This window comes from Ranitomeya variabilis, chromosome 1, assembly GCF_051348905.1.
Source record: "Ranitomeya variabilis isolate aRanVar5 chromosome 1, aRanVar5.hap1, whole genome shotgun sequence".
Classification (NCBI taxonomy): domain Eukaryota; kingdom Metazoa; phylum Chordata; class Amphibia; order Anura; family Dendrobatidae; genus Ranitomeya; species Ranitomeya variabilis.
Window position 1 is genome coordinate 472,251,668 of NC_135232.1, and position 17,821 is coordinate 472,269,488.

Consider the following 17,821-nt stretch of genomic DNA (forward strand, 5'->3'; position numbering starts at 1 on the left):
GCAGAATGACACAAAAGGGGACTGAGCGGTCAGCAAAAAACCCTAATCAAAAAAACCATCCTGAGATTACAAGAACCCATGTGCCAACTCATGGCACATGGGGAGAACCTCAGTCCACTAGAGCAACCAGCTAACAAAGAGACATTCTAAGCAAGCTGGACAAAAAACCAAACAACTGAAAATCAGCACTTAGCTTATCCTGAAAGATCTGGGAGCAGGTAGGCAGGAACCAAACAGAGCACATCTGAACACATTGATAGCCGGCAAGGGAAATGACAGAAAGGCCAGGTAAAATAGGAAACACCCAGCCTCTGATGGACAGATGGAAACCAAAGGCCGCAACCCACCAAAGTCACCCAGTACCAGCAATAACCACCAGAGGGAGCCCGCAAACAGAATCCACAACAGATCCCACCCCTGACAGGGGCCCTACCGAATCTTCTCCCACAACACCCTCTGCCACAAGGTGTTGCCTGGTTCCAACCCAGTCAGCTCTCTTTCTAACTTCCTGCCTGACCCCCAGTTTTACCAGTATGTGAGGAGTGGCCTAATGAATAGAACCCTTAGCTCCCCCTGGAGGCCCGGCTGTGAAATGTATTGGTGTCTGTGATACCTGGTCAGATGAACTCCTTCAGTGCCATCAGACGTACCATAGCTCCCCTTAGTGGCGGAGCCACAGTACTGCAATGACCAGGACTCTAGGGCGCTGCACTCCCCCCCGGTTAAATCCAGTACTCCTGGACTGGGAAGAAAACAACAATACAGGTTAGCAAAAAGACATACAATTTTAAAAATGCAATAACAATAAGTAAGCTTGAACAGAGCTTCCCTTTATGGGAGGTGAGGACACTTGAACGTTACAAACATGGTTAAACATTATAAATTACAGGCTATAAACAACTCCTGTTACCCAACCAGGTATTCTACTCAGTGCAAACTTTTGAATAATAAGTTAACATTGTCCTTAAGGACGTACACTTCCTATCCACTAAAGACTTTACTTATAAAACATTATGAAACTGACTTCTTCTTCAAGGGCGTACAGACTAAACCCACTAAAGAATTATTCTGAACATTATAATATTAATTAACTCTTTCTCTTTCATTCTCCTTCGTTAAATCTGCAGGACCGCCTGTCCTAACTGCTCCAGGCCTGCTGCCTCTCCTTTCTTTACAGGACCGCCCCTTTCAGCCCGGGCCTACTGTCTTTTCAACTACTATACACAGTATAGAACATAACATTTACTTTCAGTTTGAAATCACTGAGCCATCCCTACATGGCTCCTAAGAGGACTCACTGACTAACCCCGTACGGGTTCACTTTCTGTCCTCATTTTTCTTTCAACGTTATCAAACAGTTCTTACAATCAACTAGTTGGATACATATAACTTTTACATGTAAGCATCATCATCACTTTCTTTTTGTCAAGACATTATTGCTATCTATCTGTCCTAAAGCAATACCATTCTTTAAGTGCAACAAGTGAACATCCCCTTTAAGAGAGGACCAAGTCTTTATGAGGTAACACATCTTCTCAAACTACCAGTCCGTTTCAGCAAAGGCTCCGGTGCGGTATCTTCGCAAAGAGTTCTTCTTTAAGTAAAACCAGTAGGGAGCACCTTTAAGAAGGTGCAAACTATTTACAAGCAGTTTGTATCATGCACTGTTCATGATTGCGGCAGTTCTTGATAACAAGGAAGAAAATAGAAAATAACCAAAAAGCAGTAGGGATCCCGGGTCAACAAAGGGATCCCTTTAAGAGTTAACCCTAAACGGGTTTAGCAGCAAAACAGTAGAACAGTAACTATTTACAGTCATTAATACTTATTTACTACTCAATTTCTGGCAGCCCCCACCGAGGCTTTACCTGGCAGGTGGCTTTCTGCGGCCCGGACAGGCTGAACTCCAAGTCCACTCCCGCGGCCAGGTGTACCCCGTGGGCTCGGGTCTTCTGCACGACCAGGTCGAGCGCTGCTATGAGGGTCTGTGTGGGTCGATGGATGATGCTAGCAGCGGCGGTGGCGGCAGCAGCGGCTTCAGCGGCGAGCTCCTCCCCCTCGGTTCGGGATACCGCCAGAACGGCGGTGCAGCGCCGCATATCCCGGGCCCACCAGCTGCTCCCCTTTAGGTGCCGGCGATATGTGACCACATCCCCCGGCTTCATGAAGGACTTGGCGCCGTCTCCGCACAGGCAGGGCTCCACTTCATCCCGGGTGATGCGGACTCTCAGGGCTGTCCCAATCTCCTGCACGAAGCCCTTTCCTGTCTGGGGCAGGTAAACAATCACGACGCCCCACTTCGGCACGGAGCCCTCCAGCAGCTCACCACGCGCCTCCCGCTCCACTTCTCGCTGGAACTCCGCAATTAGGTGATTCCTGTACTCTCCCCAAGGGAAGGGCCCCATGTCTGGCCCCCCAGGTTCTTTGGGAGCAGGCAGCAGGAATGCTGGAGCGCCAGTGGCCGCAGCGGCGGCCGGGTCTGGTGCAGAGGTGAGGCGATCTCCCTGGGGGTCGCGGCACTCAGTACCCCTACCTGGGGTGACTCCTCCAGCGTCACTCCTTTCCCTTGAGGGAAGCACACGACCTGGGGACTGTGCAGGCAAAGGGTGCCCCATCGACAGCTCCCATGGATCCAGATCCTCCAGCGGGGGCATATCCGAATAATCCTCCGGTGACGGGGGTCGATGCAGGGCCATCCTTTTCTGCAGGCCTTCTCCAGTCTCCAGTCCCACCTCATATGAGTCATAGTTTCGTTTCTTCGGTCTCCGCCCACCATAGAAGATCAGGAGGCGGATCTCCCCTGTTGACGGGCCCGCCCTTAGGATGCAACAATATTTAGACTGGGCGGCCATGGTCCTTCGCGCTCTTCAGCTTGTCTACGCCTACTCCACGCCCCTCTTCTTCTCCTGCGCTCTCCTCAGCGCTGTAATGGCGGCGGATTTTGGCGGTAAATGGCAACACACAGTCTTTGCAATAAAGTACAGTCCAAGCACAATAAATCACAGTTCCAAGGCACACATGACCTGATTCTTCAGGCTTAAGTAGATCCTGTTCGTGATGCCAAGTTGTAGCGCCCCCACTGCCGCAGGGCCGATGGATACCCGGTACCGGGCCTGTGAGTCTCTGCTCTGGGGTTGTCACGGTGGCTAGACCCGGTCCGTGACCCTGCTGAGCGGCGTACAGTAATAGATGTGGATGGTGGTGGTGGTGCGGTACAGTAAATAACAAGGACACCAGGTTGCAGTCTCTTTACCTCTTTACTGAAGATCTCTAGGTCCTCAATCCGGAATACGGTTAACCAGGCTGCGCAAGTCCGGCCTGGTCCAATGGCACCTCCAGAGTTCTCTTTGCAGGTGGAAATCTGTGCCTTCCTGCTAGCGCTATGTGTTGTGGTCCTTCCCTGCTGTGCTTACGGAAAGTCCCCACAACTGTTGTGTCTGTTTCTTAAGTTCCCTCACAACTCGATTAGATGATGTTCTGCTAATCTTCCGTCCCTCCCTGATGTTACGGTTAGGACGGCACCCGTATGACGGGTAGGCTCGGACCTCTTCTGGGACCCTAGAGTCGCCCCTCTCCACAAGTTGCCCCCTATGTCTTCGTAGGTGATTTAGGTGAGACAGCCCGCCTATGACTGACTGTCCTGCCGTTGGTTTGAAGTATTGCTTGAAGCTAGATTTATAAATACTTCCTCGGCGTTCCGGCCGCCGGTTGTACGCCTCATTAGAATGTTGCCTCGGTCTCACAGCACGACTCCTACTGGTATACTCCTTGTTGCTTTGATCTCGTTTCTCACTCAGCACAATCTATCTCGCTTCTAATCCTTCCTTGGGCACCGCCGCTATGCTGAGCAGGCACGGTCCCGTGACGTTCTCTCAAGTTGCCAGGCCTCTGTCAGGATCCCACCCCTGGCAGGGGCCCTACCGAATCTTCTCCCACAACACCCTCTGCCACAAGGTGTTGCCTGGTTCCAACCCAGTCAGCTCTCTTTCTAACTTCCTGCCTGACCCCCAGTTTTACCAGTATGTGAGGAGTGGCCTAATGAATAGAACCCTTAGCTCCCCCTGTAGGCCCTGCTGTGAAATGTATTGGTGTCTGTGATACCTGGTCAGATGAACTCCTTCAGTGCCATCAGACGTACCATAGCTCCCCTTAGTGGCGGAGCCACAGTACTGCAACGACCAGGACTCTGGGGCGCTGCACTTAAACACAGCGCAGGCGCCGGTTTTGAAGAGAAAAAAGCGCGGAGGGGGTGGCGCCGAAAGCCCCTGAAGATTGGAGTGACGGCAGAGTAGCGGTTCAAGCTGGGGAGTGAGGACAGGTATTTTGGCTAAGTTTCTAAACGCTTTATTTTGGGAATACTTGAACCAAAAACTAAAAGAGCCACCTTGTTAGAATGCTGCATTACTGCTGCACAAGGTGGCTCTTTTAGTTTATAACGGCTGGAGGGGGGTGACAGTGGCCCTTAAAACAAGCGTCTGACCAATTAATGCAAGCCATTCCCCTAACCAGAACATCTCTCACTGAAAAAATAGAGGATGTATATACTGAAGTGGGGCGCCTCCGTCAGGACATGCAGACCATGAAGGGACGCATTACAGAGGTGGAGACTAGGGTATCCCATGTAGAAGATACCATTACACCCATGGAGGCCAAGTTGACCAAAGTAGCTGGCTCTATAAATGCCTGGAAACAAAAAGCAGATGATCTAGAGAACAGGCTGTGCCGGAATAATATCCGTATTATTGGTCTACCAGAACGTTCAGAGGGTCAACAACCTGAGGTATTTCTGGAGGGGTGGCTTAAATCTTCTCTGGGAGATGAATTTTCTTCAACGTTTGCTGTGGAAAGAGCCCATCGAGTACCCACAAAACCTCTCCCTCCCGGGGCCCCACCTAGACCTTTCCTGGCACGGATCCTCAATTGCAAGGACAGAGATACTATTTTGCGGCTAGCACGGCAAAAAAGCCCCATCAAATTTAATAATGCCGTAATCTCGATCTTTCCGGATTTTTCCGTGGATCTTCAAAAGCAAAGGGCCAGATTTATGGAGATTAAGAAGCAACTCAGAGACAGAAACATTATTTACTCAATGATCTACCCAGCCCGACTCCGAGTTGTTCACAAGGGCTCTTCTGTGTTTTTCATGGATCCAGCGGAAGTGGCCGAATGGCTGCGATCTCATGGGGTGTCTTGTGCAAAGGAATCCTAACTATATCTAGTTAAGCTAAATTCTTTTGATTACTAAATATGGAGCTCTCTCTGGAGATGTCCAGATTACCAACTATACCGGACGCTGACTCCAGCGAGGGTATCCCCTTATTTCTTTGATAATGGGAACACAGGACGTTGTTCCTATACTGTTTGGCTCTTGTTCTACTTTTTCTTTTCTATTGGTTTTATCTGTTATTTAAGTAGAAACTGCCACCAACAATATTCTTTTTTTCTGTGTGCTACCTTAGACCTTTGCCTGAGTAATAATGCATATCTTATTTGGATAAGCAAACATGGGATCTGAAATAGTATGTATGACGTGGAATGTACGAGGCATTAAATCCCCCAGAAAGAAAATTAAAGTTTTTTCGCAGATCAGACGCCATCACCCCCATATAGTGGCCTTGGTAGAGACACATCTGACCAGGGATACAGCCCGGTGCGTGCAGAAACCGTGGGTACAATGGTATATACATGCTTTCCATACTAGCTACTCGAGAGGAGTTTCATTATTAATACATAGGGATGTCAGGTGGGAAGCTAGGGAAGCCCGAAGAGATTCCGAAGGTCGGTTCGTTTTTGTGCATGCGCTAATTAATTCTAGTGAATATGTAATTTTATGTATCTATAACCCTCCTCCGGCTAATATGTCAATCCTTAGGATGGCAATGAGCTTTGCGCTAAACTATCCAGACGCACAAGTTATCTGTATGGGAGATTTTAATTTAGTGATGGATAATAGCCTTGATAGATTGAGATTGGATGATGGGAGATCTGGGGAGCTTCCCACTTTAGCCATGACCCAGTTGGCATCATTTATAGAAGGTAGTGGATGGTTGGATCTATGGCGGGTGCGTCACCCTGGAGTGAAAGGGTATACCTGCCACTCATCTACTAAACGGTCTCTATCCCGCATAGATTACATATTTGGCTCTAGCGGGTTGGCGACATGGGTGGACAGTGTGGAACATGGCAATAGGGGGATATCGGACCATAGCCCGATCATACTTAAACTTAAATATGGGCAACCGAGGAGCGGCGTGGTCTGGAAGTTAAATCCCTTTTGGTTGAAACTGATGGATCATAACGACAGAACAGAGGATCAATTGAATTGTTTAATTTCATCCCACCCAGAGCCCCAGAATATTAATTTATTTTGGGACACCCTCAAGGCATACTTGAGAGGATGTTTGTCATTCACAATTTCATATATCAAAAAGGTGACTTCGAGAGAGGATGATGGGGTGGAACGGAGATTGAAAGATGCGGAGGCTGCATATATATCTAACCAAACTAATGGTAATATGATTGAGTGGTTGACTTCACAGAGACTGTATACTCAACATATGGACACCAAATCTAAGCGTAAGCTGTTTTTTGCACGTCAGTCATATTTTGAGTTGGGGAATCAAACCAGTAAATTTCTAGCTTACCTGGTGCGCCAACATAATACATCTAATACAATATTGCAGATTTGCGCACCAAGTGGCTTGTTGATGTCCACAACGGAAGAAATACTTTACTGTTTTTACGATTACTATGAGTCGCTGTATGACTCCAAAGGTGACCTTGGTGTATCGCAATGTATAGATTATTTGTCAGATGTCATATTTCCCACATTGAGTCCCACTCAACGTGATTTTATGGATGCTAGATTTACATTGGAAGAAGTAGAATATGAAATAATGGACATGTCCTCTGGGAAAGCTCCCGGACCGGATGGGTTGAGTTATATAAAAAATACCGGGGTATACTGGCGCCTCTTCTATTGAAAGTATTTCAAGGTATATGGGAGGGAGGATGTATGCCCGAAACTTTTTATGAGGCAAATATTGTCATACTCAAAAAAGAGGGAAAGGATCCTCTGGAATGTGGCTCCTATCGACCCATATCGTTAGTCAATGTAGATTATAAATTTTTTACTAAAATCCTAGCCATTAGACTGAACTCCATTATACTAGACCTCATTCATCCAGATCAGACTGGCTTTATGCCGGGAAAAAACACTTCTATTAATATTAGGCGAGTCCAATCAATAATTCAATATAGTTCTCTGGTGCCAGATAACAACTGGGCACTAGCATCCTTGGATGCGGCCAAGGCCTTTGACTCCCTTGAATGGCCCTTTCTATCAGCATGTTTGCAGAGATACGGCTTTGGAGATAAGTTTTTGAGGTGGATTAATGCATTATATATGAAACCTAAGGCGCGTATAATTATAAATAATTCCATTTCTAAAGGCCCCGTCTCACATAGCGAGATCGCTAGCGAGATCGCTGCTGAGTCACAAGTTTTGTGACGCAACAGCGACCTCCATAGCGATCTCGCTATGTGTGACACGTACCAGCGATCAGGCCCCTGCTGCGAGATCGCTGGTCGTGTCGGAATGGCCTGGACCTTTTTTTGGTCGTTGAGGCCCCGCTGACATTGCTGAATCGGTGTGTGTGACACCGATCCAGCGATGTCTTCACTGGTAACCAGGGTAAACATCGGGTTACTAAGCGCAGGGCCGCGCTTAGTAACCCGATGTTTACCCTGGTTACCAAAAAAAACAAACAGTACATACTCGCCTTTCGGTGTCCAGGTCCCTTGCCGTCTGCTTCCTGCTCTCACTGACTGCCGGCCGTACAGTGAGAAGTGAGAGCACAGCAGTGACGTCACCGCTGCGCTCTGCTCTCAGTGTACGGCCGGATCTCAGTCAGAGCAGGAAGCAGACGGCAAGGGACCTGGACACCGAAAGGCGAGTATGTACTGTTTGTTTTTTTTTGGTAACCAGGGTAAACATCGGGTTACTAAGCGCGGCCCTGCGCTTAGTAACCCGATGTTTACCCTGGTTACCCGGGTGCTGCAGGGGGACTTCGGCATCGTTGAAGACAGTTTCAACGATGCCGAAGTCGTTCCCCTGATCGTTGGTCGCTGGAGAGAGCGGTCTGTGTGACAGCTCCCCAGCGACCACACAGCGACTTACCAACGATCACGGCCAGGTCGTATCGCTGGTCGTGATCGTTGGTAAATCGCTTAGTGAGACGGGGCCTTAAGTCCCTCTCATTATCTAGTGGAACTCGTCAGGGGTGCCCCCTGTCGCCAGCTCTTTTTGCTCTAGTGATAGAGGCACTGGCAATACGTATTAGATCCTCCCCTGATATTAAGGGCATAGATATAGCGGGTCGGGCCTATATGCCGATGATATGGTGATATTTATGGAAAATGCAAAGGAAACACTGTGACGAGTGATCGGCCTATACTCCGGCCTATAGTTAAACTGGGACAAATTTGCTCTATTACCTCTCTCTTGTACCCCAGTGTCATGTTTTGAGGTTCTATCCTCGTTACCCGTCGTATCCAGTTTCAAATATTTGGGAATCTATATGTCCCAAGGCAGCAATTCTGACCTACAGCTTAATGTTTATCCATTATTAGACTTAGTTAAATCTAAATCTGCATCTTGGAGTAAACTTCCGTTGTCGGTCGCGGGCCGTATCAACCTAATTAAAATGATTTTGCTCCCTAAACTTAGTTATTGCCTTCAGCATAGCGCAGTCCCAGTACCCAAGTCCCTCTTTACTAATTTGAACTCCCAAATTACTTCTTTTATATGGGGGAAATCTAGGCACAAACTTAGACTATCTATTTTGCAGAGACCTAAACAGGGCGGTGGGGCGGCATTGCCGGATTTTTTTCTATATTACCTGGCCGGGCAGGCGAGAGCATTGGGGGCTTGGATGCCTGGTGGTTGTCTTCCTAATTCTGAACATCATCTACTTCATTCTGCTCGAGTGGAGTGTCCATTGAGCTTTCTAGAATCAGAAAAAATAAGTACCCCTCGCCCACTGCCCATGCTCCGGCTGGCGCGATTAGTTTGGAGACAAATTAAAAATGCTGTTGGATTTGCAGATATTATAGCCGAAATGCCCTTATGGAAAAATAACTACTTTCCGGCGCTGCTAGATCACCCGTCCACTGATTTTTGGGTGCTACATGGTGTTACATCGGTGGGGGATTTACATGACCAGGGGACCTTTGTGTCCTTTGAACAATTGCAGTCTAAGTACGACATTCCAAGATCCCAATTTTTTCATTTCTTACAATTAAGGTCAGCTTTCCAGTCATATATGAGGGGGGTGGCTACAGGCCGCACAATTTCATCTTTGCCTTTGATAGGAATCCTTAAATCCCAGGGACCCCAGGAGCTTATTTCTTCCCTATATACCTATATGTTATCGGTGGGAGCGGGATCAGCTATAGGACTCATCAAGGGGAAATGGGAAACACTCATTCCTGATGTACAGGAAGAAGAATGGGAGGAAATTCTAGAGTCCCCACTTAGGGTATCCCCGTCAATTAATAACAGGATGACACAGCTATATATAATATACCAATCATATTTAACTCCCACACGGCTTTTTAAGATGGGTCGACTTCAATCATCAGAATGTCTGCGTTGTCATCTACTGGACGCAGATTTTATTCACATGATGTGGAGCTGTCCTATTATCCTTCAATACTGGAAAGAGGTGACGTCATTACTTTCATCCATAGTATTAACTCCTGTTCCTCTTGAACCATTAAATTGCTTATTTGGGGTGTGGGATGAAGAGACCTGGGGTCATCATATTGGGATCTTCTTACGGGAGTCACTTTTTATGGCAAGGAAGGTGATAGCAATGCGGTGGATGGGGGGGTTCATGCCCCTCCCTCAGGGCCTGGGTTGAGTTCAAAATAGAGGATGTCCGGGTAAATTCGAGAAAATTTGGAGCGGATGGAACTCCTCTCATCTTACTTTATTAACTTGCAGTTAATTGCATCAGTGCAAAGTGTCAAATTACTCTAGATATCGCACAGAGTAAGATACAATTTATTATTAAGCGGCAGATAGGTAGTTAATAAGATAGTTATAGTTATGGTTTAATAATTGCATAATTTCACACTCCATGCTTTGTATGGTTTGAATGGAGTAAATAACATGTTGAGCATAGAATTGTAATACTCAATTGTACATACAGTATACATGTTCTATATTGAATTGAATGTAATACTAATGATCATAAATGCGTATATTGTATATTATATATTTTTTGCTTTTTTGGTTAATAAACGAATTAAAAAAAAAAAAAAAAAAAGTCATATGAAAAGAAATATGATATAAATGAAAACACCAAACCTTCCCACAAAAAACAAGCCCTAATATGGCTCATTCGGCAAAAAAATAAAAAAGTTACAGTTCTCAGAATAGGACAATGCAAAAACAAATTCATTTTGCTAAAATATTGTTTAGTGTGTAAAAATAGCAAATCATACAAAAAACTATATATTTTTGCTTTCTTGGCCTTTTTTCAGAAAATATGAATGATAACACCAAAACTTTTATCCACTCATAATGACAACCCAAAGCATCCAAATGATCCTGATCAAAAGTTCACATACCCTGGTGATTTTGGCCTGATAACATGCACAGAGGTTGACACATATGGGTTTGAATGGCTATTAAAGGTAACATCCTCACCTGTGACCTGTGTAATCAGTGTGTGTGCATAAAAGCTGAGTGAGTTTCTGAGATCCAGACAGACTCTTGCATCTTTCATTCAGCCACTGACATTTCTGGATTGTGAGTCATGGGGAAAGCAAAAGAATTGTCAATGGATCTATAGGAAAAGGTAGTTGAACTGTATAAAACAGGAAAAGGATACAAAAAGATATCCAAGGAATTGATAATGCCAGTTAGCAGCGTTCAAACTGTGATTAACAAATGGAAAATTAGGGGCTCTGTGAAAACAAAACCATAGTCTAGTAGACCAACAAAAAAGTCAACCACAACTGCCAGGAAAATTGTTCGGGATGCAAAGAAAAACCCACAAATAACATCAGCTGAAATATAGGACTCTCTGAAAACTAGCGGTGTGTCTGTTTCAAGATGCACAATAAGGAGGCACTTGAAGAAAAATAGGGTGCATGCTTGAGTCGCCAGAAGAAAGCCATTAGTGTGCAAATGCCACAAAGTATCTCACCTACAATGCGCAAAACAGCTCAGAGACAAGACTCAAAACTTCTGCAACGAGGTAATTTGGAGTGATGAGGCCAAAATTGAACTTTTCAGCCATAACCATAAACATTACATTTGGAGAGAGTTCAACAAGGTCTATGATGAAAGGAACACCATTCCTACTGTAAAGCACAGAGGTGGATCACTGATGTTTTGGGGATGAGTGAGCTACAAAGGCACAATAAACATGTTCAAAGTTGAAGGAAAGATGAATGCAGCACGATATCAGCAAATACTGGAGGCAAATTTGCACTCATCAGCCCGGAAGCTGCGTATGGGATGTACTTGGATGTTCCAACATGACAACGATCCAAGACACAAGGCCAAGTTGACCTGTCATTGGCTACAGCAGAACAAAGTGAAGGTTCTGGAGTGGCCATCTCAGTCTCCTGACCTCAATATCATTGAGCCACTTTGGGGAGATCTCAAGCGCACAGTTCATGTTAGACAGCCCAGAAATTTACAGGACCTGGAGGCTTTTTTGCCAAGAAGAGTAGGCAGCATTACCATCTGAGAAAATAATGAACCTCATCCACAACTACCACAAAAGACTTCAAGCTGTCATTGATGTTAGAGGGGACAATACACGGTATAAAGAAATGGGGTATGTGAACTTTTTATCAGGGTCAATTGGATGTTTTGGGTTGTCATTACGATTTAAAAAGAGAAAACACAATAGTTTAACAATAAATGGCAATGGCATCACCCAACCACTAACCATGAGTGAAGAAGTGAAGAAGAGAAAAAGTTTTGGTGCTATCATACATATTCTCTGAAAAAAGGCCAAGAAAGCAAAAATTCTGCCGGGGTATGTAAACTTTTGAGCACAACTGTATTATATATATATATATATATATATATATATATATATATATATATATATATATATATATATATATATACACTGTACCTATAAGATAGGGGGGTTATTAATATTCTATTTTTAATTTTTTTTATTTATTTTATTTTTTTAGGAAAACCTTGGATTCCAAAGATTAAGACAGTAGATCCTGTTCTAGAAAATGTCACACTTGAGCCAGAACTAGAGGAAGCTTTGTCCAATGCCTCCGATGCTGAGCTGTGCGACATTGCAGGTGAATATTAGCCTAAAAAGTGAAGAAAGAAAAAAGACTATTTAAACCACTAAATCTAATTTACCGTATTTTCTAGTGTATAAGACGACTGGGCGTATAAGACGACCCCCAACTTTTCCATATAAAATATGGAGTTTGGGATATCCTTGCCGTATAAGACGGGGGTCATCTTATACGCCGAGTCATCTTATACGGCGTGTGCGGTGCGGATGGTTCCCAGGGTCTGGAGGAGAGGAGACTCTTCTTCAGGCCCTGGGATCCATATTCATGTTAAAAAAAGAATGAAAATAAAAAATATGGGATATACTTACCCTCCGACGGCCCCCGACTCTCAGCGGTGCAAGCAGCGGCCTCCGTTCCTAAGGATGCATTGAGCGCAGAACCTTCGATGACGTCGCAGTCGCATGACCGATCGTGTGACCGTGACATCATCGAAGGTCCTTCTCTCAATGCATCCTTAGGAACGGAGGCCGCCGCTTGCACCACTGAGAACCAGGGGCCGTCGGAGGGTAAGTATATCCCATATTTTTTTTTTTTTATTCTTTTTTTTACATGAATATGGATCCCAGGGCCTGAAGGAGAGTCTTCTCTCCTTCAGACCCTGGGAACCATACAGGATCGCTCCCTGCACACGCCGTACCCGGCGTATAAGACGACCCCTGACTTTTGAGATGATTTTCAGGGGTTAAAAAGTTGTCTTATACGCCGGAAAATATGGTAGTTGTTTTATTCTCCATGTAAATAATAATCCTTGATAATCAAGAAGTTGATGCAAACTACCAAATACATTACTTAGCTGTTTCTTTCAGCCTATAGCTACTGAATAATAATAATCTTTATTGTTACATAGCGCTATTATATTCCGCAACGCTTTACAGTTTGCACACATTATCAGCAGTGGTGCAGCAGTGAGTTTGCACATTGAAATAGAACAGGGAGGGGCAGGGTCTATGAGTAGGGCAGTGCTATAGTTGTTGGGGGTCCCTGTGATTGAATATAGATCACCTGCTCTTTGTCTATATAAAGAAGCCTTAAAGGGGTTTCCCTACAAAACCCCTACATTTGTAATGTGATGATACGATTTTCTCCCACCCATGTATCCGTATGGCATCCGTATGACATGCGTATGGCTTTAGATTTCTCACTTCTTTTCCCCATTGAATTAAATTGCTCAATGGGCTGAAATGGAGAAAATGTGTGCGTATTTGTTGCAAGCTAGATGGATGGTCCGTGTGGTGTCAGAGTTTTTCTCGCACCCATAGGCTTGCATTGGCGAGTCTCGAACGATGTACGCGTACAATCACAGCCTGCTCCGATTTTACACGCACGTCGAATACGCCTCAGAAAAAATACGGTGATGTGAGTTGCCCCAGAATAAGTGTGACGCTGGCCTTATAATTACACACAGTTCTCAGTAAGAACAGGGAGAGGCCACCACACTTCACTCTGGTAACCATGGTAAGCATTACACATAACACTGGTAACTCCCCTTTATATTTAAAACAAGCTCTGGGGGCAGAGTTATCTTCAAGACAGCATGCGCCCTAGAGCCTGTAAAAGGTCACTTATTTGAAGTGATAAAAGACAACAACAAGACATCTGATATGAGGCATACAGGTAAGAATTTTTCTATCCAATCTGAGGCTGGGGCCTGCTGGTCTGTCACTCTTTTGATTGACAGCCCTGCTGCTCAATCTGGCCTTGCCTGCGTGATTTCCTCGAGGTGTCTCTCATTCTTGATAATTTGCTAGCTATTTAACTGCCTAACTATGGACAGACCATTGTCAGTTGCAGCTTTGCTCAGTGAGGTGTGTGCTCAGTGCTCTGTGTCTCATATCATGATCTTTGTTTCTGGACCTTGGATTTGTCTCAACTATTCATGTGTATTATCTTTTATGTCTTGACGCTCTCTGGCCTCAGGTACTTGACCCCGGACTTGGCTTCTGACTGTCTGCTTCTCTTATCCCTTTACCTTGATGCATCCTCCTGGAATTAAACCCTGGACTATGACTTGACCATGCATTTGTCTTGCCCCTCTGTAATATGAACCCTCATGGTATCTGACCTCTGGCTCAGTATCACAGAAAATTCTTTTTGATTATTCAAATTGATGTGTAATTCATTCATCATGCTTCCATTGTTTTTTTTTGTTTTTTTTTAAGCAACAAATGAACATGGATAAAGGAAAATGAAGAGTATAAACAGAACAGAACATTATATATGATGTCGAATTTTGCCGTAGATTACTTACAGGACAGAAGCAAAATTGGCAAGGTCTTCATGGGTTGTACACTACCTAGACAACTCCTTTTTAAGTGTAGAAGCCCACATTGTGAAGTAAAAAACATTTACTCACCTCCCACACTGTCGCGGTTCCAGCGATGTCTACCGGGGTTAACATAGCATTGTTATTCCACATGAACCCTGCAACCAGTCAGTGGCTGCTGCACTCTTATGTCTTTCACTTTTCTGATGTTTGTTCGAGAGAAGTAAGAATGCAGCAACACAAAAATATCTGTTGATTTTCTGCAGAGGTCACATGGCATAACAATACCACGCGTACTCCAACAGACCGAGTACGGAGTTTTGTAGAACGGTGCCAACGCACCGCATGTATATGTTTTTTTTATTTCAGAAGATGAGTACTTCATTTCAAAAGGCATTGTCCAAACAGTGGGCAACCTCTCTAACTCCTTTCTGAAATTGTCAGTAATAATACAGTACGTCCCTGGTACTTAATGATGCGGGACAGATTATTACGTCCACACGATCATGCATGCACATAGGCTGGGCGCGCGCGATTGCCACCGGGTGTCAGCTGATTCTGACAGCTGACACCAGGCACTAAGTACCAAGATTGGTCCCGCATCACTCCTAGCACTTTAACCCCCTAAATTCTGCGATCGACCTGAATTGCAGCAGTCCATGATCAGGCAGAGGGAAGACATACCCTTCACCCTTGGATCGGGGTCCCAATTGTTGCCATGTTGACCCCATGTCGTTATGAGCTAGTATAGTTGCTAGATCATGCTTAGAGCGTGATCAGCAACTTTACAGTATCTGTCAGTGCAGAGCTGACAGTTTGCTGCTGCATCCCCATGCTATATAAGTGATCTGGCTGCAAACAATGATAGTTCCATAGTGGGACAAAGTAAAAAAATAATAAAATCAAAAGGTATTGTACCCATAAATAAATATTGTTATGAAAAAAAAAATTGAAACAATAAAAGTACACATATTTAGTATCGCAGCGTCCAGAACGACCCGCTCTATAAAATTGTCCCACTAGTTAACCCTTTTAGTGAACACCATAAAAAATAAATAAAAAAACAAGGCAAAAAACCAATGCTTTATCATCATACTGTTGAATAAAAAGGGGAATAAAACGCGATCAAAAAGACAGATATCAATAAAATTGGTACCGCTAAAAACATAATCTTGTCCCGCGAAAAACAAGCTGCCATACAGCTCCATCAGCAGAAAAATTAAAAAGTTATGGCTCTCAGAGTAAAGTGATGCAAAAAGAATTATTTTTTTCTATAAAATAGATGATATGGTGTTCGCCAATTTTTCCAGGAAATTTTGCATTCAAAAAGTCCAATTGCGCTCCTTCCCTTCCGATCTCTGCTGTGCAGCCAAACAGTGGTTTTCTCCCTCATATGGGGTATTGGCATGTTCAGGAGAAATTACACAACAAATTTTAGAGTAGATTTTTTCTTGTTACTCTTGTCAAAATTAAAAAAACTTGGATCTGAATTATTTTTTTGTGACAAAGTTAAATGTTAATTCTTTTCCGACATTTCAAAAATTCCTGTGAAGCACCTGAAGGGTTAATAAACTTCTTGAATGTGGTTTTGAGCACCTTGAGGGGTGACATTTTTAGAATGGAGTCACTTTTGGGTATTTTCTATCATATAGACCACTCAAAGTGACTTCAAATGTGATGTGGTCCCTAAAAAATGGTTTTATTAATTTTGTTGGAAAAATGAAAAAAATCACTGGTCAACTTTTAGTTCTCCCTAACAAAAAATAATTTTGGTTCAAAAAATTGTGCTGATGTAAGGGCATAAGAATTCAAAGTTTGAAAATTGTGAAAATTTCAAAATGTTCTCCAAATTTCTATTTTCTCACAAATAAACACAAGTTATATCGAAGAAATTTTACCACTATCATGAAGTACAATATGTCATGAAAAAACAGTCTAAAGGTACCTTCAAACTAAGCGATCCGTGACGACGATCCGTGACGACGATCCGTGACGTTGCAGCATCCTGGATAGCGATCTCGTTGTGTTTGACACGCAGCAGCGATCTGGATCCCGCTGTGATATCGCTGGTCGGAGCTAGAAGTCCAGAACTTTATTTCGTCGCTGATCACCCGCTGTCTATCGTTGGATCGGCGTGTGTGACGCCGATCCAACGATGTGTTCACTTGTAACCAGGGTAAACATCGTGTTACTAAGCGCAGGGCCGCGCTTAGTAACCCGATATTTACCCTGGTTACCATTGTAAAAGTTAAAAAAAAAAAACAGTACATACTCACATTCTGATGTCTGTCACGTCCCCCGGCGTCCACAGGGTTACGCGCTGCTGCCGAGAGCTTCCTGCACTGACTGTGTCAAAGCAGAGCACAGCGGTGACGTCACATTCAGTGCAGGAAGCTCTGAGCAGAAGCGCGTAACCCTGTGGACGCCGGGGGACGTGACAGACATCAGAAGGTAAGTATGTAGTGTTTTTTTTTTTACTTTTACAATGGTAACCAGGGTAAATATCGGGTTACTAAGCGCGGCCCTGCACTTAGTAACCCGATGTTTACCCTGGTTACCCGGGTGCTGCAGGGGGACTTCGGCATCGTTGAAGACAGTTTCAACGATGCCGAAGTCGTTCCCCTGATCGTTGGTCGCTGGAGAGAGCTGTCTGTGTGACAGCTCCCCAGCGACCTAAACAGCGACGCTGCAGCGATCGGCTCGTTGTCTATATCGCTGCAGCGTCGCTAAGTGTGACGGTACCTTTAGGCTAGGTTCACATTAGCATTTCTGTGTGCAGCGTATCATTTGCATGTGCAGCGCCCCAGAGTCCTGGTCATTGCAGTACTGTCGCTCCGCCGCTAAGGGGAGTGATGGTATGTCTGATGGCACTGAAGGAGTTCACCTGACCAGGTATCACAGACACCAATACACTTCATAGTCAAGCCTCCAGGGAGAGCTAAGGGTGCTATGTATTAGGCCACTCCTCACAATCTGGTAAAACTGGGGGTTGGATAGAAAGTTGGAGAGAAGCTGACTGGGTTGGAACCAGGCAACATCCTGTGGCAGAGGGTGTTGCAGGGGAAGATTCAGAGGGGTCCCTGTCAGGGGTGGGATCCTGACAGAGGCCTAGCGAAAAGGACAGAACGTTAAGGAACCGCGCCTGCACTACATCGCGGCGGTATCTCAAGAAAGGACAAGAAGCGAGGTTTATTGTGGAGAGTGAGAAAC

At 44.8% G+C, this 17,821-nt stretch overlaps 1 protein-coding gene across 5 annotated transcripts in view; it reads left to right on the forward strand.

The window, feature by feature from the left end:
• TMOD1 (tropomodulin 1) overlaps positions 1-17,821 on the forward strand; it is a 123,225-nt gene that overhangs the window by 57,675 nt on the left and 47,729 nt on the right. For 4 of the 5 annotated variants that reach the window (XM_077250687.1, XM_077250681.1, XM_077250672.1 and 1 more), the window contains exon 4: positions 12,226-12,345. The exons of the other annotated variant lie outside the window; for it this stretch is intronic. In XM_077250687.1, coding sequence (XP_077106802.1) covers positions 12,226-12,345 — 120 coding nt within the window. The remainder of the gene's footprint in view (positions 1-12,225; positions 12,346-17,821) is intronic. 5 annotated transcript variants of the gene reach the window in all.